We start from the raw sequence: 27,570 nt of genomic DNA, 5'->3' as shown, positions 1-27,570 counted from the left end.
TCCTTTGGGAGTCATCTCTGCACATTGAGGGCATGATGAGACATCGTGTTTGTCTCCCAAACACAGAACACACTCAAGGTGTGGATCTGTGAGACATTGTCTGATTACATACCGGACATTTTTTCAATCCTGAAGCCATCTTTTCCTGACACTCGTCGATGAAAAGAGGGGAAAAATTCTGAGAGAGAGTTTTTACTTAAAAGTAAAAACGAAACTATGATTTCTCACCGGCCGATGGAAATGTGAGAGAAAACCCGTATGGGAGAAAAATATTTTGAAAAATCAATGACTTTCTAGTCAGTAAGTCTGTGAGAAACTCACAGGGCTCCTTGCTCTGCAATGCTTACAGCAGCGCGGAAAAACGAAGACTAGAGAGAGACCCCTGTGGCAGAGAATATCATGGCATGCTGGACATGCTCAGTGGCCACACGGTGCCAGTCAAAAGCTTCTAGAAACTTTGACAGAATTTTTCCTGCAATAGGGCTCTGTCAGTGACGTCATCCATATGTGAGGACTAGCATCCTGCTTGTCCTGGGATAATATAAAACTCTAATGATCCTTCACACTTATCTACAGTAATAATACCTCTTGGCTTTCTGCTTCACTCCATATTTACACCCCATGCAGGAATCTCCGCTCCAAAAACAAACTCCTACTTCAAGTCCCATTGCCAAAAACTACCAGACTATTTTCCACCAGAGTGTGCATTCTCAATAGCTGGACCATACTTTGGAACTCAATTCCATCAGAAATTAATTTAATTCCAGATAAAAATCTGTTCAAGAAAGCCAAACACTATCTCTTTATTCAAGCCTTTCCTGATCTATGCAAAACTTGACACATGAACTATTCTTATTTTTTAGTTCCTCTCTTATTTTATGCTTTCAAGTTATATCCACGTTTTATACTATTTAATGGATGTTTTGTGTTTTATTATTTATTCTGTGTTTATTTTAAATATTATGTATGTTACATTGTAACCCGCCCCGAACCTGAGAGGGGTGGGATATAAATACTTTTAAATAAATAAATGACACCAGATAAAAACCATATTGCCTAGAACTGTGGCTAGAGCAGGTTACAATTTTTATTTTAAATAATAAATCTAGTCTGCTTAAGAAAGCTGTACAAATGGTTAGTAGCTAAGTATGATGCACTGACTGGCTGCTATGGCTCACAATTTTCAAATTTGTGCTACTTCAAACATTTTTCTGTGTACCACTTATCAAAACTGGAGAAATTACTTACCTGATAATTTCATTTTCCTTAGTGTAGCAGATGGACTCAGGACCAATGGGTTATGTGTTCACCTGCTAGCAGATGGAGAAGGAGTCAGGTTTCAAAGCTGATGTCACCCTAGATATACCCCTGCAGTGACCTCAGTCAATCAGTATTTTCTTCAAAAGCCATTGTGGACATACTAGTGAAAAACTTGAATAGAACTTAATAACTTGATTAAAAGCTTGATTAAAACTGGTGCTCAATCCCAGCAATATTATAGATGCCCAGATCTAGGGACAGGGTGGCGGCTTACCCGTAACCTCTTTGGAATCAAGATTCATGTGAGATTCCTTGCCATTGTTCATGGGCAGCTATGGGTGGTATGCTGAGTCCATCTGTCTACAGTAAGGAAAACAAAATAATCAGGTAAGTCATTTCTCCATTTCTTAGTGTGTAGCCAGATGGACTCAGGACCAATGGGATGTACGAAAGCTATTCCATGGTCCAGTTAGACCCACCCTCGCAAAGGCTGCGCCTTCTCGGGCTTGGACATCCAGGCAATAGAAACTGGAGGTGGTGTGCAAGGAAGACCACGTTGCTGCTCGGCTAATGTTGACAGGAGACAGTAGCTTAGCTTCTGCCCAGGATACTGCCTGGGTCCTAGTGGAATTTTAACCTGAAGGGGTAAAGGCTTCCCTGCCTCTACATAAGCTCCCGTGATCATTTCCTTGATCCAGAGAGCTATAGTAGCTCGCAAAGCTGCTTCGCCTTGTTTCCTTCCACCATGAAGAACAAACAAGCAGTCTGTCTTGCGCATCGGTTCTATACATTCTAGATACCATATTAACAGCCTATTGACATTTAAGCGGAGTAGGAGGCGGTAGCTTTCTGGGTCCTTGCATCTATCTAGGACTGGTTCAGGTGACCCGAGACTGGCCACTTTAAGGGTGGTCGGAGGTATTTAACTCCTTTTTGGAAACGGGCCAAGTCCGGATGTGTCGACAGGCGGGCTCCGTTCACCTTGCCTCTAAAACAAGAGAGCGCTGCCACATGGACCTTCAAGGAGTTGAGGGACAGTCCTTTGTTCAGGCCATCCCGTAAGAATTCCAGAATCGTGGGGATTTTGGTCGTCCAAGGGGACATCCCGCATTCCTTGCATCAGGCCTCAAATATTCTCCAAATCCGCATGTACGCCAGGGTCGTCGAGAACAAACATGCGCTGAGCAAGGTGGCGATTACAGCCGCCGAATATCCACGCTTCGTCAGGCAAGCCCTCTCAAGGGCCAGAATGTAAGACAAAACTGAGTTGGGTCCCCGTGAAGGATCGGACCTTGTTGGAGAAGGTCCCTGTGCGGGGGAGGCCTAGGGGGGTCTCCACCAGAAGCCTCCAATTGTCTGCATACCATGGGCAACTGGGCCAATCCGGGGCCACCAGAAGGATTAATTTTGTGAATGATCTTGTCCAGCAGAGGCCACGGAGGGAAGGCATACAGTTAAGTCCTCCTCTGGCCAGGTCCAGACAAGGGCATCAATCCCTTGGGAGCGCTGATCTCTTCTGTGACTGAAGAATCAGGGGACCTTCGCATTGTGAGATGTGGCTAGTAGGTCAATGGATGGGAGGCCCCACAGATCTACTAGAAGCTGGAAGGCTCTGGTCGACAACACCCATTCCCCTGGATCCAGACACTCCCTGCTGAGAAAATCTGCTCTGACTTTGTCTTTTCCCATGATGTGGGAGGCCAAGATCCCTTGTAGATTTAACTCCACCCATTCCATAAGGGGATCTATCTCCAGAGACATTTGGTGGCTTTTGGTTCCTCCCTGGCGGTTGATGTAGGCTACCACTGTTGTGTTGTCCAACATCACGCAGACTGCTTGTCCCTGGAGCCTGTGGCTGAATTGCAGGCGCGTTAATCCGACACCTCGGACTTACAGGCGGTTTATGTTCCAGAGTGCCTCTTCCTTGGTCCATCTCCACTGGGTTGTCAATTTGGTGAGGACAGGCTTACACCCTTGCTTAGATGCACTTCCTGTAGCCACCACTGGAGCAGAGAACATACTTCCATCGGTAGGTGGAGCCGAATAGAGTTTGAGACAGTGGGTTCCAATGTGACAGTAGGGAACATTGAAGTGTCCGCATGTGTGCCTTCGCCCATGGTACTACCACCAGGGTTGACAGTCAGGCCGAGAACCTGGAGATAGCTCCACACCTGGGGCGCATTGGGTTCATCAACTGACACACCTGGCACATCAGTTTCCTTATTCTTGAGGGAGGGAGGGAGGGAGGGAGGAAGACCTTGTCCTGCTTGGTGTCGAACCGGACTCCCAGGTACTCTAAGGACTGGGAGGGTTTGAGACTGCTCTTTGTCCATGTTCACAACCCAACCAAATTTTGAAACAGGGACCTGACCCTGCTGGTCACCTGGAGGCTCTCTTCCAATGACTTCCCCCAATCAGCCAGTCATCTAAGTAAGAGTGAACCAAGATCCCTTCTTTCCTCAGTGCCGCCGCTACAACCACCATAATTTTGGAGAATGTTCTGAGGGTGGTTGTTAGGCCAAAAGGCAACGCCCGAAACAGATAATGGCGGCCCAGTACCACAAAGTGTAGGAAACACTGCTGGTCTTGATGGATTAGGATATGGAGGCAGGCCTCAGACAGATCCAGGGATGTTAAGAACTCTCCCGGTTGTACAGCCATTATGACGGAGCAAAGAGTTTCCATGCGGACGTGAATTACCCGCAGATGATGACTGATGCTCTTGAGATCCAGGATGGGGCAAAATGAATCCTCCTTCTTGGGTATGATGAAATAGATGGAATAACGCCCCGCATTTTCCTGGGGTTTAGGTACCGGGGTTATAGCCCTCAAACCAAGCAGCCTTATCAACGTGGATTTCACTGCCAGTTTTTTGTGCTGGGAGTGGCAAGGTGATATAAACATGTCCCAAGGGATGCTGCAAAATTCTAAAGCATATCCTTCTTGTATGATGTCCAGTACCCATTTGTCAGACGCAATCTCAACCCACCTCTGATAGAAGAGGGATAGTCAGCCCCCTATCTCCTCGTCGCGTGGATGGTTTGGCCAAACTTCATTGGTATGTTTGGGTCGAACCTGAGCCCGAACTAGTTCCTTCTTTTGGTTGTCAGCTCCGAAAGGACTGAGACCTTCCCGAGGGCCAAGCTGTCTGAAATGACGAGTTTCTTTAGGGCCGGAAGCACCTGGCCTGACCCCTCATGGATGAGGGGCGCTGCGACCTCTTTTTTTTTATCTTCCGGTAGCAGAGGCACTGGAGATTCACCCCACTTACTGGCTAGCTTTTCTAATTCGCTTCTGAATAGAAGGGATCCCTTAAAGGGCATCTTTGTGAGGTTTTCCTTAGATGTCGCATCCGCTAACCAATTTCACAGCTACAGCTGTCTTCTAGCTGCCACCACTGAGGCTACTCCTCTGAAAGGAGGAGCTTGCAACCGCTAGAAAGGCCACGGCAGGCTCCATCGTCTCTCTGGGATGCGCCCGAGCTATCAGTCTCTCTCTCTCTCTTGAGAAGACGACACAAATGAGCCACCAGGGCACATCAGGAAGCAATCTGCAGTGTCATTATCTGTTGCGTCAAAGGCGTGCTTAAGGATGAACTCCAACCGCTTATCGTGTGCACCCTTCAAGGCCTCTCCTCCCCCTACTGGGATAGTTGCTCGCTTCGAGACAGCGCAGACCAGGGCATCCACTTTCAGGAAACGCAGATGTTCTTTGGCCGCCGGGTCCAGAGGGTACAAGGCCTCCAAGGCCCGACACTGGCTTCTGGAGTGTCCCACCCCAGGCCAGTCAACTTCTGGGTGGGCTTCCAGCTTAAGGAAATAGCAAGAAGCTTTCTGTATTTTCACCAGGATGGGATTCCTCTTTGGTTCCGACACAAGGTCCGTGTCAGGAACTCACAGAGTCTTCAGGGTCTGGGAGACCAGGGCTGGCAATTCATCTCTGTGGAAAAACCATAGCATGGCCCGGTATAGCTCCAGGCCTGGAGGAATTTCCCTGTCCTCAAATGAGTCTGCATCCCCATCTTTGTCCTTGGTGTCTGGGACCCTGTCAGGGATACCCTTGGTGAAGTGAGGCAAGTCCCAAGAAATGCTGATAGGGTGGGAGGATGAGGCCTTCCCAGCTATGGCTCAGACAAGGCAGGGGCAGCAGCTGACTGCACCTGAACAAAGGCTTGAAGGCCCTGAAAGAATTCCACCCAAGAAAAAGTCACCAGGTTCATAGCTAGCCCAGGAGGAACTGGGGTGGGGGTCACTGAACTGCACTCTCCCGGAGAGAATGCAGCCCTGGGATTGCTCAGATCTGGGGTGCTACCAGATAAGGTCATGGCTGACCTGTCCAAGGACTGGGAAGAGCTGGGCTTGGAGAAGTTCTGAGAGTCCAGCCCTGCCTGGACTTCCTCACAGTGCTGACAGGAAGGATTCTAGGTTGGACTGTGCAGCCCTAATATGGCAGGCAGCACAAAGGGCATGTCTCTTCTGCTTCTTTGTTGCCGGAGCCATAGTTAACTGTAGCTTGTGCATTCAGCCAGTTAGTGCCTGAGCTCAAGCGCATCCAAATCTGCCCGATGTGCGTAAGTATAATCGTCCTGTTGTGCACGAATGTATGAGTGTACTTATGCGTGCGGTTAGACGCACAACAGGGCTGGCCTGCACCTCGCGTACTAATGGTCAATGGGGGAAAATGGAGCTGCACCAAACCGTGCAGAAGATGGCGCCATGTGGCCTGCCACATGGAGTGCCACAGAGTCTGAAGCAGGGCCTAGCTCATCAGGGGGCTGCTCAACCTGCTCGGAAACCCTCTTCTGTTTCCCTAACGGGATCAGGAACGTTGACGGTATGGCTCGCCAAGCAAGGAGACTGGACGAAAGACTTACCAAAGCCCTTCCATGTCTTTGAATCTGAGGCGTTCTTCTTTACTTACATGGGCTCAGCACTTACTGGCCGAGTACAAAGACAGTCTCCGGCTGTGGGGGGGAAGGCATAGACTGTCAACCGCCATGCTCAGCTTCATGCACCCGATGCCTTTCAGCTGTTTCAGCAGCAAAGTCCACATTGGGAAACGGCTACCGGACCAAGACACACCTCTGCGGGATCTGGAAAATCACCTCAGGAATTCTAACTGGGGGTTGGACCATTAGGTATCACAGCAGGAGAACGGGGCTCGATCTTTTTCTAATTTAAAGGTAAAATTTCCTCTTCTAAAGAGTACTGTGTTCCTATAGGGAAGGCACAATCCACATCTGCTACAAGATGGAGAGATACTGAATAGTTGAGGTCACTGCAGGGGTATATCTAGGGTGATGTCAGCTTTGAAACCTGACTACATCTCCATCTGCTAGTAGGGGAGCACATAACCCATTGGTCCTGAGTCCATCTGGCTACATACTAGCAGGCCGATACAGTACAGTGCACTCTGTTAGCCTGCTCTTGGACGCGTGATTTCCCTTACTCCTTATTCAGTAAGTGGAGGAAAACGCGCGTCCAACCCGCGGCACCTAATAGCGCCCTCAACATGCAAATGCATGTTGATCGCCCTATTAGGTATGCGCGCGGGATACAGAAAGTAAAATGTGCAGCCAAGCCGCACATTTTATTTTCAGAAATTAGCGCCGACCCAAAGGTAGGCGCTAATTTCTTCCGGCACCGGGAAAGTGCACAGAAAAGCAGCCTCTGACTTAATATCATAGCGATATTAAGTCTGAGGTCCCGAAGAGTAAAAAAAAGTTTAATAAAAAAAAAGTGAATTCAGCCCGTGGCTGGCTGGCCGAAAACCGGACGCTCAATTTGGCCGGCGTCCGGTTTCCGAGCCCGTGGCTGTCAGCGGGCTCGAGAACAGACGCCGGCAAAATTGAGCGTTGGCTGTCAAACCCGCTGACAGCCGCCGCTCCTGTCAAAAAGGAGGTGCTAGGGACGCACTAGTGTCCCTAGCACCTTTTGCCCGTTTTTACCGCTGGGCCTAATTTAAATACTGAATTGCGCGCACCGGCGAGTGGCCAGTGCCCGCTCTCCCGCGGACTTTACTGTATCGGCCTGTAGGAAAACAAATACTGAAGCTCAAATAAAAACCACAAAATTCAACAAATGGTAATTGTAAATTTCCAATACCAACAGAGGAAAATTATGAAATGAGCATGATTAACATGGTAGAACTCTGGTCTACCAATTACACAAATAAGCCACAGACGTTGCCTGTAGAAGTGGGAACCAAACCTGTCAGGGCCAAAAGAGCGCCACAAGGATCATGTCCCTCTTGTTCTATTGAAGCTTCAGCAGTGTCTTCAAGGAGACACAGTAGAGGAGGATATGCAATGCCTTCTCCCTCCCCAAGTGGAGGGAGAAGGCATTGCAGGCCAGATGTCCGCCACCCGACCACAGGGAGCAGAACCTGCTCACCTTGTAGTTGTGTGGGGAGGCAAAAAGGTCCACATCCGGCATACCCTACCGGCAAAATAGCTTGGTTGCTACCTCCGGTTTGAGGGACCACTCAGGTGGTTGGAAGGAGCAACTTAAGTGGTCCACCAGCACGTTCAGATGTCCCAGAGACATCCCCTGTGACAGGGCCCAGGTCCACACTTGCACAGCCTTGTGACAGAGGAGGAACAAGCCCATGCCACCCTGCTGGTTGATATACCACATCATTACTTCCTTGTCCATCTGGATCAGGACTTCCTTGTGTGACAACTGGTCTCTGAATGCATACAAGGCATAATGGATTGCCTGAAGCTCTAGGAAGTTTATTTGACAGTGGGCTTCGGAGGCGGTCCAGAGACCCTGCATGTGGATGCAGTCCACATGGGCTCCCCAGGTGAGGATCACCTGAGGCGGAGCAGTTTGGAAAGGAAGCCCCTCTCCAAGTTGGAGGTCTTCCCACCAGGACAGACACCAGCAAAGGTTCTGTGACTGCGACACGAGTCTCGAGATCCTGGGAGGCCTGTCGCCACTGTGATCGCAAGGTCCTTTGAGCCTTCCACATGCACAGGTGGGCGAGAGGGGTGACATGGACTGAAGCTACCATGTGGCCTAGCAGATGAAGCAAAAGGCGGGCAGATACCTGCCGGTTGTTGCGGACAAAGGCTGCCAGTGAGGTGAGGGTGAGAGCCCGATCCCGGGGCAGAAATGCCTTTGCTTGCACAGTGTCCAGCCTGGTCCCTATGAAGTACAAATCAGGAGATAGGCAGAGGTGAGACTGGGGTAGTTGATAAACCCAAGGCTTATAGCTTCTGCACTGTCAGGGCTAGAGAGCTCAAGGCCCCTGCATGGGAATCGCTCTTGACCAGTCTAGATATGGGAAAACATGCATCGCCTGATGTCTGAGATAGGCCGCCGCCACCACCAGGCATTTGGTGAAGATGTGGGAGGCTGAGCCCAACCTGAAAGCAGCACTCTGTACTGGTAATGGGCATACCCGATCACAAAGTGGAAATACTTCCTGTGGTATCTTCTTCTAAGGAGGGGAATCAGCATGCCCAGAGACTCCATCTTTAACTTTTCTCTTGTGAGAAACATGTTCAACGCTCTGAGGTCAAGGATGGGGCACAAAAGCCACCATTCTTTTTTGGAATGAGGAAGTACCTCAAATAGAACCTTCAGTCCTGCTGGGGGTGAGGGACCGGCTCTACCGCACCTACTACAAGAAGGACATAGAGGTCTGTTTGAAGTATGACCTGCTGAGCGGACAAACCCCACAATGGATATGGGGGAGAGGCCTCTGGGAGCCAACTGAAGTTCAGATAATACTCATAACAGATGATGGCAAGGACACAACGGGCTGATGTAACATCCTCCCAGCGATGGGCGAAGCAGAGGAGCCTGCCTCCTACTGAGGGATCTGACGTCAAGGGTACGTCGACTGACTTTCTCTCCCTCACCATCAGTCAAAAGCCCATAGACGGGGGCTTGCTGGGGCACTGGCTGGGGTCTGGGTGCTCACTGCTGGTGAGGGCAGCCCCTGGAGCCGAAGAGTGGCGGACAAGCCTGGAGGATAATACTTCCTCTGCCTGTAAAAGGACTTCCGGGATTCCTGGTCTGGAGGATTTCCTGGCCGAAGTCGGGGCATCTGAGGCGCTGGCAGAAAACTGTTGAAGGGTGTCATGGTGGTCCTTCAATTGTGCTACCGCATCCCAGACCTTATCCCCAAAGAGGTCTTCATCTGTTCAGGGGAGGTCAGGTAGCCTTTCCTGCATCTCGGGTCAGAGGTCAGAAGCTGTGAGCCAGGCCATTCTCCGGGTGCCAATGCCCACTGCGGCCACGTGGGCTGCTGTCTCAAAAGACATCATAGGTGGAATGCACCTCATGCTTGCCAGGTTCTAGACCCAGTAGGATGATGGCCCTGATTGCCTCTTGTTGCTGTTGAGGCAAGTCCTCTACGAGGTCCTGGACCTATTTCTAGATGTTCTGATTGTACTGTGTCATGTATAGCTGGTAGGCAGCAATACGAGCGACCAGCATAGCACCCTGGAAGACCTTCCTGCCCAAAGCATAAAGCTCCCTATGCTCTTGCCTCGGGGTGGCGGGGGGGCCAGAGCCATGTGTGTGGGAGTGCCAGGTCTTCTTCAGGGTGGAATCCACGACCACCGACTGGTGGGGGGAGGTGTCGCTTCTCAAATACCATGGCTTGCTGACCAAATAGGTGGCATCAGCCTTTCTGTTGACAGGGGAGATAGAAATAGGGTGCTTCCACATCGTAGGAGGAGGTCCTTAAAGATGCCGTGGATGGGAACTGCCACGATCTCCTTAGGAGTGTTGACAAACTGGAGTACTTCCAGCATCTTTCAGTTGCTCCGTGAGCAACTGAAAGAGAATGGCTTCAGCCATGGTCCTGACAAACCCTGCAAAGGACAGATCCTCAGGAGGGGGGGGGGGAGGGGGGGGAGAACCGGTGCTGTTCCTCCGGCAGGGAGAGCTCTGAGAAGGGGTCATCCGAATACTCAGAGGACAACTCCATTGAATCATCTTCCCAAGGGCTGCAAGGCTATTCTTCCTCACTAGGGCCAGCGTGATGCGGGCGAGGCCCTTGAGGTGCATTAGCCCTGGGTTCAGATGGCTTTGGAGGCTTCGAGGGTACTGTGGGAATTGACAGTTCTCCTGGCATCGAGAGGACCGGAGGCCCTGGGAGGCCGGAAGGACCTAGCAGGGGCTTGGGAAACCGTGGTCTTGGGACACAGTACCGGCCGTATCTTCCTCCTTGGAAGACCTGATGATCAGGATCATTCCGTTGGAGGGCATTAGGGAACTGAAGGCCCCTCTGGCACCGGTTATGTCAGTAGGGCGCCTAAAAGGACGTCCAGAAGCTTCAGCAGAGGTGCTAAAATTGAAGGCGGAGGCTTGGGCACCAGTGACACTGGCAGCTCAATGCTCTGAAGGGCCTTGAGTACTGAGGACTGCACCCTGCAGTCCAGCTCCTCCTGAAAGTCCGGTGTGGCCAGGACTGAGGGAGAGGGTAAGGCATCACCAGGTCTTCCTCAGGTCTCCGAGGTGGCACAATGCCCGGCACAGATATCCGTGAGGAACACCTGGGACTGCCGGAGGATGGGGTCTCCGATGGCCAGTGTTGCTTTTGTGACGTTATGGCAGCCGCCGATACACACCGGAACTGGAGCCATATGCCAACGGCGACCAGTGGTGATGTTTGCGGGATCTCCCATGGTGCTCGGCCCGGTCTTTCCCTGGTGCTGAGGAAGCGGAGAACCCTGATGTCCGGGAGGAGCAGTGAAATCGAGGATCTGTCACTGTTCCCGTGATCCTTTGAAGAGCTAGTGAGAGGAATGGCATGAGGAAGCATATTGAGAGGCTCCCCCGACCTCTCGGCATCGAGGGTTCCAATGTAGGAATGGAAGAAATAGACTTTGAAGAACCGAAAAGTCATCTGGTCACACAGATGACACCCACAAACGTCATGCGAGGCCCCCAGGCAGAGGATGCAAATCTCATGTGGATACGTGATAGACATGGCCCACAGGCACTGGGGGCACTGACGAAAACTGGTCGACACCATGAAAAAACACATGGCGTGCGGTCATTGACGGCTGTCACTGTGAGGCGAGGAGACTGGAAACAACTGCAAAATTGAAAAAGGCAATAACCACCTACCACATCGAGGAGGCACAGACTGCAAAGAGGTACCAGACGAGGAAAAAACCAGGAAAAAGACCCGATACTGTTGAGAAATAAGAAAATAGAGGAGCTCCATGAACCGGGAGACAACTGCACTACGGAAACGAGGAGACTGAAGGGGGACCTTGCATGCGGATAGAGGCATGCTGGGCATGCTCAGTGTGGTCAAAGCTTCTAAAAACTGACAATGTTTTCGTGCAGGGCTCCATTCCAATGTCACCCACATGTGAGAACCACCATCTTGCTTATCCTAGGAGAACCATCCTGTTTGTCCTTTGAGAAAGAGGGACGTAGGCGTGGATGGATGCCCAGCTCTCCAGAAGGATCGACGTGCCAGGCTGGGGAAAATGACAGGCAGACCCTCTGTCCCATCATGCAGGGCACAGAGTAGTCTGGTCTCTGAGTTCTGGGTACCTAGCGCCGTCCAACTTCCAGCCGGGAGAGAGGGAAAGCGGAGGTTTGAAGACTCATGTGACCTGACCTAGCTGGAGTGATAAAGAGTCCAGGTGCTATACGTGTCAGCGGCCAGGCTGGCAAGAGAACTGCCTTTTCTGCCTCAATGAGCTTCTATCAACAGCAGAGGGAGAGGGAGAGGGTGAGGCTCCCGGGCCGAGTGCCTAGACCCTTCCATGGCTCTTGGTGGGGAGGAGATTTCCCCTCCCCCCTTTCTTCCCGACTTCCGTTGCCCATTACCGAGCATCCTGTATTCTCCCGTCCGCAATGGAGGCAGCCTGGGATCCTAGCCTGCCTCAGATCTCTAATTCACTCACGCTCTCATACAAGAGAGAAGTACACGGAGCGATGTGCCCAAGAAATAGATGACCTGTGACTCTTACTGGAGGATCATTCAGCTCGTGTGTCCAACAAGCTACCTATGAGAATTAGTGTGATTTGCAGAATACACTTCCGATCCTGCAAATCATAACAGGATAAAACATATTGCACCTTCTGGGGCTACACCTGTCTGAGGGTCGCCCGTGTGTCAATCATCTCAGCAGAGAGAACTGCTGGGGTTCAATTACAGCGTTCCTCCTGGGACCTTTGTCTCAAGTGTAGGCCACGAACATCTGCTTCAGGGAGCTTGAATCAAGCGGAGAAATGGCATGGCTTATCGGACACACACCCGTCTCCCATCCTATCTGGGGACAGGTCATCATGGGCGCAGACTTGTTCTGCCTTCCACCTCCACATGCTGTCTGTGGCGATTCCAGCTGCCCGCACTGCTGTATCCTTGCATTGGGACTCCTCCCGCCTTTTCCTTTTCAGGCCTCACCCCACACCCCACTTCAGAGATGGACTGAGCACTGATGGGAGAAACTGCCTCCTCCTTTCCTCTCAGACTGACTTCAGATCAGACATGGCGACCCACTGAATTTAGCATATTACTAAGCTGAGGAAAAGAAACTAACCAAGATTCCCTCAGCAACAGTGAATGAAGAGGGAAAAGCCTAGCGCTGAATCCCTGTCTGTCTGGCAAGCAAAGGAAATGTGGCATACAGAAGACCACCTCCCCAGCGCCACTCAGAATTCCAAGTCCTTTGATTGAAACTCAGCCCACAGACGGTGACAGCCATAAGTATTATGAAGCAAGCATGAAACAAAAAATAAATTTAATGCACTCAAAATTTGAAATGCTTATGTTGTGCTCTGTAAACCCAAAAAGTAAATTCTCCCAGATACTAGTTTTATATGCACACTGATTTACTTTGGTTTTTAAGCCAGTGAATATACCTCAGTTTATTCTGAACTAGTACATTTTTTTCTGGTTCTTTCAGTTCAACACAAATTTTAAAATGGTTTAGGTTCAAGAACAAAAAAAAATCATACCTTTTTGTTTAAGTTTGGTTTGATACCATGATAAAAAAGCAATTATACCTACAAAGAACCCAATTTTCTCTAGGCCCAATACTACTATTTGAATTCTAAGTTACTTACATAACAGGATCAAACATATTGCGAATCTTTAGACATGGTGTCAAGCTGTTTGGCGGTGAATTTCTTCGATCGAGATGAAAAGCTACAAATCAAGAAGCAAGTCAATTCAGTATCTTGTTGTAAATGAGTCTTAGATTTTCCATTTAAATTTACATGTGTTTTAGTGTTTTTATGCAATAAACAGACCAACCTAATTTTTTTACCTGTTTTTTTTAAGTAACTATTAAATATTTGCCTGGGGTGGCTGCATGACTCAGGCCATAATAAGAGTACTGCAGAAAGCTCAAGTTCATGTTTCCTGTCTTATGGCGATAGCAGTCCTTGAGCATGACATCTGAATGACATGCTCAAGACAGATAGAGGGAGGAAGGAATAGTGGTTGCTATTACTGCAGCAACCATAGCAGGGGCGGATTCCCGAGGACGACCGGCCTGGGGATTCGCTGCCCAGGAGATACCACATGGTCTACTGAGTGCAGCTCTGTCACTGCTGCGCTCGGCAGACCGCGTGACTAGAGCGACCGGCCCATCGGGGGATGCCCGATCCCGATAGGCCAATCCGCCTCTGCCAAATAGTGATACTGAGTGTTAGTACCAGACAAGACTTCCCTGATGTCTATGTTTTTACTTGATTGTTCTTAACCTTTGTGAGAATTATTTATGTACTAATGATTTTAGTTATTTTTTTTATATACACCATTTGGAAACCATCATGATTGTTATGTTATAGAATAACTATATAAATACACTAAATAAATAAATATATAACTGTCACTAATGTATGAAGACTGGGATAGGAGGAGAGTTTATAAAAGAACTAAAATGGGATTTGAAGTTAATTATCCACCAAGCATGAAAATATACATACTATTAATGTAACTAAATGGGCAAGTCATAATTAAATACGATAAAATGAAAAACTAATTTTCAATAATCTTTCTTTCCATCTTGTGTTACTTCTTAACTAAATTGATCTATCTACTCCATATACCTTCAAACCAAGGTAGTAGTGGCCAAATGGCAGTCCTCACAGTAGTTTTGGGCAGCTAACCAGCAGGTCATTATAGTCAGAAATGAACACAGTGTGGACTACCAGCAGGAAGGGAGCTGCTGAAGCCTATGAGTATAAGATAGCAGATGAAACAGGAGAGAGAAAGCAAAAGAGTGAGGTGGAGAAATAAGATAGGAGAAAGGAGAGGTAGTGATGGAAATAAAGAAGAGAAGTGAAACAGAAGGCAACACTGCCTATATTTGGTAGCACTACAGGAACAGATTATAGTATTACTTATAACAATGTTCTTTTTCAATGCAATGAACACAAGTGGGTCGTGTAACTGATGTGCAATAACATAACGTTTCTAGTATTTTACAGATTTTTGTTGTGATTTCTCCATGAACTGAACCTGCAGCTCCTTAGTTTAACATTTAGCTAGGCAAATAAGAAAAAATAGAGCACGCTCCCTAACTGAACTGATTTTAAAGACTGGTCTTTTGTATGGATTCACTAAGTGAGCTCATCAACCCAGATTAGACACCTACATGATTAGTACAATTTGATGCAGAGAGATTTGAAAAAGTTCCTTAGTCATACTGGAATAAGACAACCAGAGTGTCTTTCAGCTCCTCTATAACTTGGAGGCTAGAGACAGTCTTGAAGGCTGAATGGCCCCAGGTCCAGACACTTCAAGGTCCATTGTGTTTGCCTCATGTGGAGGTGTGCCATCAAAGTGACAAGAAATGTTGCAGCAAGGAGACATTGGGGAAGGATGTCTGCTGACTCCATCTACCCTGTAATATCCTGGGGTCTCTATTAGAGAGAGAAATCTAGATCTAAGTCAGGACTAGTCACTGGCTCAGATAGTAGCTGAGGAAGAGCCTTGGCCATTGCAACATCTGGAAGATTTGAACAGATTTGTTTGATCCTGTCAGAGATGTATCCTTGATTAGTCAGTCATCTATGTAGGGAAACCTATAGACTCCCAATGTATACATATATTTAATCAAATGAAATATTTATCCCCACCTTTTCAAACTGTCCAAGGCAAATTAAAAATGTAGAAAAAAAAGTTTCAATACATCAAAATAATTAACATATTACAGTATATTATAAATAACGGTTAAGCAAAAATAAAGTTGTAACTCAATTTTTTCTGCTTTGATTTTTTTTGTGTGTAAATGTTTTTAATGGTATTTCATATGAAACAGCAAACTTCATTTATAGAACCAGCCCTCCTAGTTTAATACATAAAAAATACCTATTTCTCAGACCCCATTGTCCAGCCTGCTCTTACCCAACCTCCCCCCTTCCCCTATAGGAATGAAGCATTGTTGGTCACATAGGTTAATATTATCGGATTCAATAATAACCCATACTCAAAGTTTACCTTCTTAATAATACAAAGAAAATAAAAAGGATCCTGGCACTAACCATACAGATATTTCATTCAGAATCTATATTATTGACATTACTTAACACCTTCCCACAAAGGAACACTCAAAGGCAAATATTACTCTGAATTTCTTTTGGTAGGCTAGTAATAAAAGCACCCCCCAGTTGCCAGAAATGCTTTAGAAGACTTCTGAGGCTTAATTAACCATGTCTTGCAATCCAGAATAAGCAATTCCACTAGTTCCTCAGACCAGAACTCTTTTGTGGGCACTTCTGTTGATATCTATTTGACCAAGATGCACTTCTTAGCAATTGCTAGTCCTTTGATCACAAATCTCATATTTCCTATACCATCACATGCATCTACCAAAGATAGACCCAATAAGCATAACAAAGCTTTCTTGGGTAAACAAATGTGTAATATGTTTGACAATTCCTGCAAAATTATCTCCCAAAAGTTATGCGCTGCAAGATACCCCCATAAGCCGTAGAATACTGTGGCCTTTGTACTCAAGCATTTTAAACACTCAGGCAAATTAATTATTCCCAACTGAAATGTTTTCCTGAGCGAAACTATCAGCCTGTACAATATGGGCCGGATTTTCAGAGGATTTATGCAGGGGGGGGGGGGGGGGGGGAGGAGAGAATTACGCGCGCTGGGCCTATTTTATAAAGGCCCGGCGATGCACGTGAAGCCCCGGGACGCGTGCAAGTCCTGGGGCTTGCAAAAAGGGGCAGTCCATAGCGTAGCCAGAGGCCTCCGTACTGCTGTGCCAGGGCTGAAGTAAGTTTCGAAACAAAAAAAAGACAAAAAAAGGTAGGGGGAAAGGGCGGGGGAGGAAGGGAAGGAAAGGTGGGGTGAGAGGGAACAGGTGAATGCAGCGCGGCTTGGCGTGTGCAAGGTGCACAATTGTGCACCTCCTTCTGCGCGCCAACCCCCGATTTTATAACATGCGCACACGTTATAAAATCGGCGTACACGTGTGCACACCGGGTAGTGCGCGCACATGTATGCCCGCGCGCACCTTTTAAAATCTAGCCCTATACATAATTTTTGTAGATGCATCAGTACTTTCTCTCTTAGCAGCAACTCTAGTCTTGCTATATTACACATTACATATTTAATTTGCATTCCCATGACTTTTGTGATAAAAATCTTTTCCCCTATGCCAAGAGAACCATCTCATCTTTTACTGAGTATTTCTTGAAAAAGAGTCTCTGCCCCAAGCCTTATTTTTAATGCAAAAATAAATGATAAGAAAATTATTCCTTACCTGCTAATTTTCGTTCCTGTAATACCATGGATCATTCCAGACGGTGGGTTATGTTCCATGTCCAGCAGATGGAGTCAGAACACAAAATTCCCAGGGGAGGAACCATATAACCACGCCTCCCCTGTAACAGCTCTCAGTAACTAGACTAACAAAGCCCAAAAGAGAGAGACTAAAAAACAGAGGGATCAAGTAATCAAAGAAGGAATTGAAATAACCGCTGTGTAAAAGAACAGCAACTAAATTCTGAACAGTGAACTTGCGAACAGCAGTGCGTGAACAAAAAAGACGCGCAGTATTCGAAATACAGAGTAAAAGATTGTTAAGACCGGTAGGCAGGGATGTCCCACAAGCAAACCCCCAAACCAAGGGAGGATGTCTGGAATGATCCATGGTATTACAGGAACGAAAATTAGCAGGTAAGGAATAATTTTCTTTTCCCTATACATACCAGGATCATTCCAGACGGTGGGATGTACCAAAGCTTTCCCATCACGGGTGGGCCGCAGACAGCCCTGTTCGTATTACCTTGTCTCCAAGCTGACCGCCCGACGGAGCACCGACGTCCAGGCGATAATGTCTCGCAAAAGTATGGATCGACTTCCAGGTGGCCGCCCTACAAATCTCCTGAGTGGAGATGGAGGAGCTCTCCCCCCAAGATGTCGCCTGGGCTCGAAGAGAATGAGCCTTGACAACCAGCGGAGGGGACTTACCTACGCCAAGGTATGCCGCTATGATCGCTCCCTTCAACCACCGCGCTATAGATTGTTTGGAAGCCATGCAATCCTTCCAGGGTCCGGACCAGAGGATAAACAGATGATCGGAGAGCCGAAAATCATTAGTCACCTCCAGATAGCGTATCAGAGACCGCCGTACATCCAGTCTACGCAAGTCTCCAGACTCAGAAGAGGCAAAAGATGGTAATTCCACCGATTGGTTGCAGTGGAATGCCGAAACCACTTTAGGGAGAAAAGAAGTAACCGTCCTCAGCGAAACCCCTTCAGGCATGAAACGAAGGTATGGTTCACGACAGGATAAGGCCTGCAGCTCGGAAATACGTCTTGCTGAACTGATTGCCACGAGAAAAATGGTCTTGAGAGTGACGTCCTTGATGGTAGCCGAGCTTAGAGGTTCGAACGGCGAACCACAGAGGGCTCGGAGCACCAGATTCAGATTCCACGACGGACAAGGTGGGCGAATCGGAGGCTTCAAGTGTTTCACTCCTTTAAGGAAACGGGAGACGTCCGGATGCAAGGACAGAAACTCCTTATTTCCACTGCGAAGAAAAGCCCCCAGGGCCACCATCTGAACCCAAAGAGAATTGTAAGCAAGACCCAAATCCAAACCTGCCTGTAAGAAGGAAAGGACTTGTGGCACTGAGGCCTGCATGGGAAGAATGTCATTCTCTCCACACCAATCCTCAAAGACCTTCCAGACACGGACATAGGTAACAAAGGTGGACATCTTACGTGCTTTCAGTAGCGTTGAAATAACTGGCTCCGGATAACCGCTCTCCTCAACTGACGCCTCTCAAAAGCCAGGCCGCAAGACAGAAGCGATCTGCCTCCTTGAAAAATATTGGTCCCTGGCGTAGAAGACGTGGCAGCTGACCGAGACGAAGGGGACCCTCCACCGTCAAATTGCGCAGATCCGCGAACCACGGTGGTTGGGGCCACTCTGGTGCCACAAGGATCACCGGCCCTTGGTGTGCCTCTATCCTGCGGATGACCTTGCTCACGAGGGGCCATGGTGGGAAAACATATAGGAGACAGTGGCGCGGCCAGGGCAGAACCAGCGCGTCCATGCCCTCGGCGCCGCGCTCCCGCCTGCGGCTGAAGAAGCGGGCGGCCTTTGCATTTCCGGCAGTTGCCATTAAGTCTACGTGCGGTGTCCCCCATCGCCGTACTATTATCCACATCGCCTGCTGCGAGAACTCCCACTCTCCGGGATCCAAGTTTTGTCGGCTGAGATAGTCCGCCTGTACATTGTCCACTCCCGCTATATGCGAGGCTGCTAGTCGTTGGAGGTGAAGCTCTGCTCACTCCATCAATTTGTCGGTTTCCAGAGACCAACAGACTTCTCATGCCTCCCTGGCGATTGATGTACGCCACTGTAGTCGCGTTGTCCGATAGCACCCTGACTGCTTGATGGCGTACTATGGGGAAGAATCCCTGTAAGGCCAGATGGACCGCCCTGGTCTCCAAGCGGTTGATGGGCCACTTCGACTGTTCCTCCATCCGTCGACCCTGGATTGAGCTGTCCCGACAGACCGCTCCCCAGCCTGTGAGGCTGGCGACCATGGTGATAATCACCCAATCCAGGTCCTCCAGCGACACCCCCTGAGCTAGGTGCTGCAGTTCCAGCCACCAATGGAGACTGATGAAGGTTCCTCTCGGAATCGGAAGGATTGCCTGAAAATCTCCCAACACTGGCTGCCACCGGGAGAGTAGGGATCTCTGCAGAGGCCTCACATGAGCAAATGCCCAAGGAACCAGATCGATGGTCGAGGCCATGGTCCCCAGTACCTGCAGGTAGTCCCAGGCAGTGGGCGTCTCGAGCGCCATAAATCCTTGAATCTGCTGACGCAGAGAATGAACTCTGTCCTGATGCAGAAAAACCCTGGCATTCTTGGTGTCGAAGTGAGCTCCCAGAAAATCCAGCGACTGGGACGGGACCAGGCTGCTCTTGGTGAAGTTGACAATCTATCCCAGAGATTGGAGAAGTTGTACCACTCTGTCGATTGCGAGGATACACTGCGCTCGTGACTTTGCACGGATGAGCCAATCGTCTAGGTAAGGATGCACAAGGATGCCTTCCTTGCGCAAGGTTGCCGCCACTACCACCATGATCTTTGTGAAAACCCGTGGAGCTGTGGCCAGGCCAAAGGGAAGAGCGCTAAATTGGAAGTGTTGACCCAAAATTTTGAAGCGTAGGTAACGCTGATGAGCTTGACAAATTGGTATGTGGAGATACGCCTCCGTGAGATCCAAAGCAGCCAAGAATTCTCCCGGATGAACTGCTGCTAACACTGAACGGAGTGTCTCCATTCGGAAACGAGGGACTCTGAGGGACCGGTTGACTTGCTTGAGGTCCAGGATAGGACGAAAAGTACTTTCCTTCTTGGGTACCACAAAGTAGATTGAATAATGCCCCCGGCCCAGTTCGGCGGCTGGCACCGGCACTATGGCCCCCAATTGAAGGAGACAATCGAGGGTCTGCCGCACTGCTCCCTGTTTGATTAAGGACCCGCAAGGGGAAAACAGGAACCGGTCCAGAGGAGCGAAAACAAAATCCAAAGCGTAACCGCGTCTTAGAATATCCAGAACCCATTGATCCGACATGATTTGGACCCACTCTTCGTAGAAGAGAGCAAGGCGACCCCCCAGTCGAGGGAACATCTCGCGGGTCCGTCTGGCATCATTGGGTAAATTTAGCGGATGTACCAGCACCCTGCGCTTCTTTACCCTGGCAGCGCCCACGAAAGGGCCGATTCCAGGAGTGCGAACGAGAAGAGGGAGCCCGAGGTGGCTGTTGCCTCTGAGGACGCACTCTCCGCTGGTTACGATAACGGTTTCTGGAGTAATTATATGATCTTGACGAACGGGGTCGATCTTCGGGCAACTTGTGCACCGCGTTCTCATTAAGGGACTTTATGATCTGATCCAAGTCTTCACCAAAAAGATACCTACCCTTAAAAGGAAGGGACCCCAAACGTGTCTTGGAAGAGGCATCAGCCGACCAATTGCGAAGCCAAAGGAGCTGACGCGCTGAGACCGCCGCCACCATGGTTCGGGCTAGGACCCTTAAAAGATCATATAAAGCATCCGCTCCATAGGCAACCACGGCTTCCAGTCTGTCTGCCTGGTGAGCCTCAGCGTCTGGTAAGGACTGGGAGGTGAGAAGCTGCTGAACCCACCGAAGACCTGCTCACTGAGCGAGGGAACTGCAGATAGCCACCCGCATCCCTAAGGACGAGACCACAAAGATACGCTTGAGGTAAACCTCCAGCTTCTGATCCTGCATATCCTTCAACGCTGTCCCTCCAGTGACAGGAATAGCGGTATGCTTTGTGACCGCTGATACCGCAGAATCTAGGGCGGGAACTTTGAGAATTTCCAAAAAATCGGCCGGCACAGGATACAATTTTTCCATGGCTCTACCGACCCTAAGGTTGGCCTCCGGGGAATCCCATTCCCGAGTGATCAACTGCAAGATCTTATGATGAGTGGGAAAAGACTTGGCTAGAGGCCGCAGTCCTGCTAGGAGGGGGTCCCCCTTCTTGAGAGCCGGGTCAGGCCCTACAGGTTCCGAAGGGGGATCAATATCCATTTCCTGGAGGATGTAGGGAATGAGGCCATCTAACTCCGCCGCTTGGAAGATGCGGAGGACCCTAGGGTCGTCGCCCTCCACCTGGGCCGCCAAGGTGGGGTCGTCCACATCAGGGTCCTGAGATTGTCCTTCCTGTGAAGTCTGTATTATCGATGGTGTCCCGGTAGGACCACGAGATGTCCCCGCTCCCCCGCCTACTAAAGGGGGGCGAGCCTGAGGGATGTTCCCACCCAGAAGGGGGGTAGGACATGGTATCTTGGGGGGAGAGGGTCCCCAGGTCCCGAAGGTCGTGTCTCTGCTCTGAAGAAAAGCCCTGTGCATCAGGACTATGAATTCAGGGGGAAAGGCCTGGCATCCTGAGGGGTCACCCCCAGGGGATCCCCCCCCTCTGCCTACCAGGATTAGACTCGGAGTAAGAGTCCAAAACGGGCCTAGAAGTGGGGAACGGATTATCCGTGTCCTCCTCAGAAAGCGCGGCATCAGAATCTTGCAACAAAATGGCCGCCGTTCCCGCGTTGAGAGGGAGCGGGGCCTGGCGCTTCCTTCCCCCGCGGGCTGCAGCTCGAACGTCCTTGTTAGTAGCTGGCGCACATTCCCCCTCGGGGAAACAGCCTGAGCACAGACCCTCTTCAGGAAATAATCCGGCCCTGTCGGAGCCCTCACAAGGCGCCGCGGACTGCATCGCCGCAGGGAGAGAGGTGGGGGGGGAGGCTCTACAGGAGGCTCGCGCCTAAAATGAGCGCCGATCCGGCAACGGACGCTTGCCGCAGTCCACCGACCTGAAGAAGAACTGACGGGGAATTAACCTCCCGACAGCAGGCGGCCCCGGGGAATAGTGCTTCGCGGGGCTGTAGGTCGGGACGTCGGTCGCTCCCCAAAAGGGAGGGGGGGGAAACCTGGGTCAGGAAGGAGAGGCCGGCGCTACCGACTTTCACCTCAGAGAGCCAAACGGAGTCCAAAAAATTGCAGTCTTCTGCTGAAAAAGAAGATGAAACAAAAATACACTTACCCCAACTGAGCCCTCAGTGAGGAAAATAAGAAAAGAAAGAAAGAAAACAGGCAACAGCCTGTCAGCAAGTCACCAGGCTAGAGAGCGATGAGCCAGCACCAGCGGAGAGCTCTCCCCCTGCTGTAAGAGGAGCCTTAGCAAAGTGACCTAAACTGTAAATTTAAAACTTCCTATTTTTTTTTTTTTAAACTTGATCCCCCTGAGGAGGTAGCCCTAAGCTAACAAGCTGGGGACCACAAGTCTCCTGCTCACATCTGCTGGAGTCAGAACGTTACTGAGAGCTGTTACAGGGGAGGCATGGTTATATGGTTCCTCCCCTGGGAATTTTGTGTTCTGACTCCATCTGCTGGACATGGAACATAACCCACCGTCTGGAATGATCCTGGTATGTACAGGGAATAAGGAATTTCTTTTCAAATTCAAATACATAAAGGATGGCTATGGAGGGTGCCATTGCTGACCCCATAGCTACTTCCTGACTGTAAATAATAGTTTCTCTCAAATTTAAAGAAATTCTTAGTTTTCAAAAGGGTACTAATAGTATTTGTTTGATTAGTATATATCTATTAAAAATAAGTTAGTTATTATGGCAGGGTTACCTTCCTTAGGACAAATTAAACAAATATATTCCATCAATAGCAAATTAAGAGACAATGTCTGAAAAACAATAAGGAGAAGTTTTAAAATGCATTTGGTAATACAAATCAGGTAGCACAGAGGTTTATACAATGACATGTAAGGCTCACCAACTAGACTGACTTACAAAAGAGGGTTTGAACCCTCCCCTTTGGAACAAATTTTTTCACCCTGCATAACATTATTGAAATATTTTAAAAGCATATCAAAGGTTGAAATGTGGTCAAAGCAATTTGATTGTTATATGATCGTTAATTTTATAATACTAATGACGTTATAAATATCTTTTAATATGAATATTGACACAGCTATGTTGAATTGAGGACAAACATGCTAAATTTCTGAGGCACGTCTGACCGCCATAAGGGTAGAAAGGTATTCAATAAATCTTAAAATTAATCCTTTTTATACATAAAATAATTTTTATACAAATTAATTTTTATTTGAAATTTATTACTTCCATTAACATCTTTATATTCTGATTCACTTATAGATCCCTAGAATTTATATTATACCTACTGACCAAGATAACTGTACATATTACTATAATAAGGTAATACCTTATTCCGCCCCTTTTTTATGCATAATTTTGAATTGCTTTGTAATTTGTCTTGTGCTAAGCTTTAGCATCGGCCTATGCTATTTCACTATTAAGTTTCTTATTTTATTTCTTTATTTAAAAAAACCCTCAATATTAATTAATAAATTTAAAATCTTTGTAATTGTCAATTTTATATTCATCTTTTTATTGTTTTAAATGTAAATTGATAATTAATAAAATTGTGATTATACAGGATAGAATTAGAACAAATTAAGCCATGTATGTTGACCAATATAATATGAACACAATGTTGTATTTGCTCAGTAATATGGTTGATAAATTATTAATTTGTAGTCTCTGACAGTCCATATCATAGGTGAAACTCGGCCAAGCGGGTGTTTTGGATTATATAAATCTGGTTGTTTCACTGGAATTTACATTATTCTTTCACAATTGAACTTTAAAAAAATATTATTTGCAAACTAAGATGACTGTTCCATGCTTTTTCACTGGCTAACTTCATGGAGTGCCTCCTAGAACTTCTATCATCTGAAAGAGTAAACAGATTCACATTTACCCGTTCTAGTCCTCATGATTTTATAGACCTCTATCATATCCACCCTCTCAGCCATCTCTTCTCCAAGCTGAACAGCCCTAACCTCTTTAGCCTTTTAGTTCCCTTTATCATTTTTGTCACTCTTCTCTGTACCTTTTCCAGTGCAGCTATATAATTTTTTTTTTTTTTTTTTTTTTTTTTTTTAGATGCGACAACCAGAACTGCACACAGTACTCCAGGTGTGGTCTTACCAAGGAACGATACAGAAGCTTTATTACATTCTCTGTTGTATTCATCATTCCCTTCCTAATAATTCCTAACACTGTTTGCCTTTTTGACCGCTGCAGCACACTAAGCCAACGATTTCAATTATCTACTATGACGCCTAGATCTTTTTCTTGGGTGGTAACTCCTACTATGGAACTTAATATCGTGGAACTATAGCATGGGTTATTTTTCCGTATATGCATCACCTTACACTTGTCCACATTAAATTTCATCTGCCATTTGGCGCTCAATTTTCCAGTTTCGCAAGGTCTTTCTACATTTATCACAATCCGCATGCGATTTAACTACTCTGAATAACTGTCTCATCTGCAAATTTGATCACCCCACTCATCTTCTCTAAAGCCTCACATCCCCCAGCCATGCTACTCTGCAGATGCCAACAGCCATGGCAGATGCAGTTTCAAATGCATCATATGCCATGCAAACTTGATATATCTCAAACTCCTTTCCCTCTAACCGTAACTGAATGAAACTCCTGGTTTCTCTTGAGGGAGAAACATTTAGGAAAAAGAAAAAAAAGTTTGTACTTGGAACTGTGTATGCATTTGATAATAACTAATTATATAATCCACTATACAACAAGCATAGCATTCTAAAAGTTGTGCTTACCAATAAGATGTAGAATATTGGACTCATGGCCTGATGGAACATATGCAAACATCGTAGGTTTCTTAGATCTTCTGAGAAAGCAAATGTTGCTTACCTGTAACAGGTGTTCTCACAGGACAGCAGGATGTTAGTCCTCACATATGGGTGACATCACAGAATGGAGCCCAATCACGGAAAACTTCTGTCAAAGTTTCCAGAACTTTGACTGGCCCCTACTGGGCATGCCCAGCATGGCACTAACCCTGCAGCCAGCAGGGGTCCCCCTTCAGTCTTGTTTAAAAACAAAAGGCAGTGCCGAAAAATAAGATAAGAAAACGTAACCAATCCAACACCACGGGGCAGTGGGTGGGTTTCGTGAGGACTAACATCCTGCTGTCCTGTGAGAACACCTGTTACAGATAAGCAACATTTGCTTTCTCACAGGACAAGCAGGATGGTAGTCCTCACATATGGGTGAGTACCGAGCTGAGGATGTCCGAGAAATGCACCAAATGTACCCAGGTGTGCGAGGCACTAGGACTGGGCTAAAATTTGGACGAGGGCATCCTGAACCCTACCAGGCAGGCGGAAGGGTGTTGGTACGTCACACTGTAAATAGGTTACGAAGGACAGACTGGCCGAAGATGGAATCTTTTCTTCTGGCTTTGTCCAAGCAATAGTGGGCTGCAAAGGTGTGGAGAGAACTCCAGGTGGCAGTCCTACAAATATCAGGAAGCGGCACTGTTCATAGGTGTGCTACTGAAGTTGCCATGGCCCTCAAAGAGTGTGCTTTAACACGGTCTTGAAATGGAATGCCCGCTTGCTGATAGCAAAAGGATATGCAGTCCGCCAACCAGGAGGAGAGAGTCTGCTTACCCACAGGCTTCCCTAACTTGTTAGCGTGGAAAGAGACAAACAGTTGAGTGCTTTCCCTATGGGCAGCTGTATGGTCTAGGTAGAATGCTAGAGCCCGTTTATAGTCAAGGGTATGCAGAGCCTGTTCTCCTGGACTGGAATGGGGCCTGGGAAAGAAGGTAGGTAGTATAATGCATTGATTAATGTGAAACCCAGATATTACCTTAGGCAAGAAATTAGGGTGAGTGCGGAGAGGTCCTGCAGAAGTTTAGTGTAAGGCGGATAGGTAACTAGGGCCTGTAATTCACTAACTCTGCGAGCTGAAGTGATTGCCAAAAGGAAAATCACTTTCCATGTGAGGGAAGGGGGAGTCTCTTCCGAAGGGATGGGCTCCACCTTAACCAGGGTGGAACCAGACTGCTGGCGCTAACCTTTAAAAAGGAGATAGAGCAGCTTTTAAACTAGAAAAAAAGGGGAAAGCAGACAGTCGCTCAGCAGCGCATGGTTCGGAGAGAGGTATCTTTAAAGGATACTAATGATGCATTAGAATTAGGGCATCCCGACAGTGAGGTTCCAATAATTAGAAAAGCAGTCCAAGTGCCTGTAACTAAAAACTCACCTGAGCTAAAAAATTCAAACTTATCCCTATCAATTAAAAAGCAGAATGATGGGGGTCACGTGGGGTGATGTGCTGACAGGGATGTGCTTCTCGCCAGCTCCGGCCATCCCGCTGCTCACACACCGTAAAAACCGATTTTAATCGTTGCGAACCACCACTTATTTGCACTACAGAGCATCGGCTTATGTCGATAGTGCGTTATATGCACAGATCTCCGCTTCCGATGGCCTCCAGGAGCACTAAGAAGGATAAAGAGAAAGAGAAGAGCAAGCCGGGGGAACCTAAGATGGCGGCGGTAACCAGCGACCCGGACCCAGGCCCCCCTCTTCCACTCACCGTCGAGCTCTTGCGGGAGACTATTGCCGGCACTTTAGATGAAAAACTTGCCAGCATTCACTCGAAATTGGCGGAGGTGAGCGCGGTGATATCGGAGGTCAGCCCGAGACTCGATCATGTGGAGAGCCGGATATCGGCGGCAGAGGACGAAATGGCGGCGGCCCAGGCAACGATCCGGAAACATGAGGCGGCGATCACGGACCTCCGCGACAAACTGGATGACCTGGAAAACAGGTCAAGGAGGGCGAACCTGAGGTTTCTGGGACTCCCCGAGGCAGTCGATGAGAAGGGGTTGGGTCCCTTCCTTGAGGAATGGCTTCCGGAGGCGGTGGGGCTCTCGGACCTTAAGGGCATTTTTCACGTGGAACGGGCCCATAGAATAGGGCCGAAGAGAGCCACAGATCAGCGCCCGAGAATTGCCATCGCTAAGGTACTAAATGCGGCGCACCAGCAGAAGATCTGGATGGCTTTCCGGGCCAAGAAAGAGCTGATTTATCACAACCACAAAATACGTCTTACCCAAGATTACTCAGCCCGGGTGACACAGCAGCGACGCCAATTTTCGCCGATTTGTTCCAAATTAGTAGACAGGAATATCAAGTTTGCGCTCCAGTTCCCGGCGCTATTGAAAGTGTGGATGGACGGGACTGTTCAGATCTTTCATACCCCGGAGGAAGCCCAAAAACTTTTCTCTACCTGATCCTTTGTTAGGCTACAGGTAACCCTGGGGCTTGCTGGGACACGTAAGCGGAGCACTCTCGTGCGAGTGGTGGTTTGGAATCTGTATTTCCTTTTGGCTGATATGGGTCACAGTTCCCAAAGTTTCTACATGTATGAGCTACATAAG

The 27,570-nt window shown here is 48.2% G+C and overlaps 1 protein-coding gene across 1 annotated transcript in view; it reads right to left on the bottom strand.

The window, feature by feature from the left end:
* The window catches only part of LEMD3 (LEM domain containing 3), a 334,102-nt gene that overhangs the window by 96,091 nt on the left and 210,441 nt on the right, over positions 1 to 27,570 (bottom strand). Inside the window, exon 10 of the mRNA XM_029615649.1 lies at positions 13,308 to 13,389. Coding sequence (XP_029471509.1) covers positions 13,308 to 13,389 — 82 coding nt within the window. The remainder of the gene's footprint in view (positions 1 to 13,307; positions 13,390 to 27,570) is intronic.

The sequence above is a fragment of the Rhinatrema bivittatum genome, chromosome 9 (genome assembly GCF_901001135.1).
Source record: "Rhinatrema bivittatum chromosome 9, aRhiBiv1.1, whole genome shotgun sequence".
NCBI lineage: Eukaryota > Metazoa > Chordata > Amphibia > Gymnophiona > Rhinatrematidae > Rhinatrema > Rhinatrema bivittatum.
This window is presented reverse-complemented; position numbering and strand designations above follow the sequence as displayed.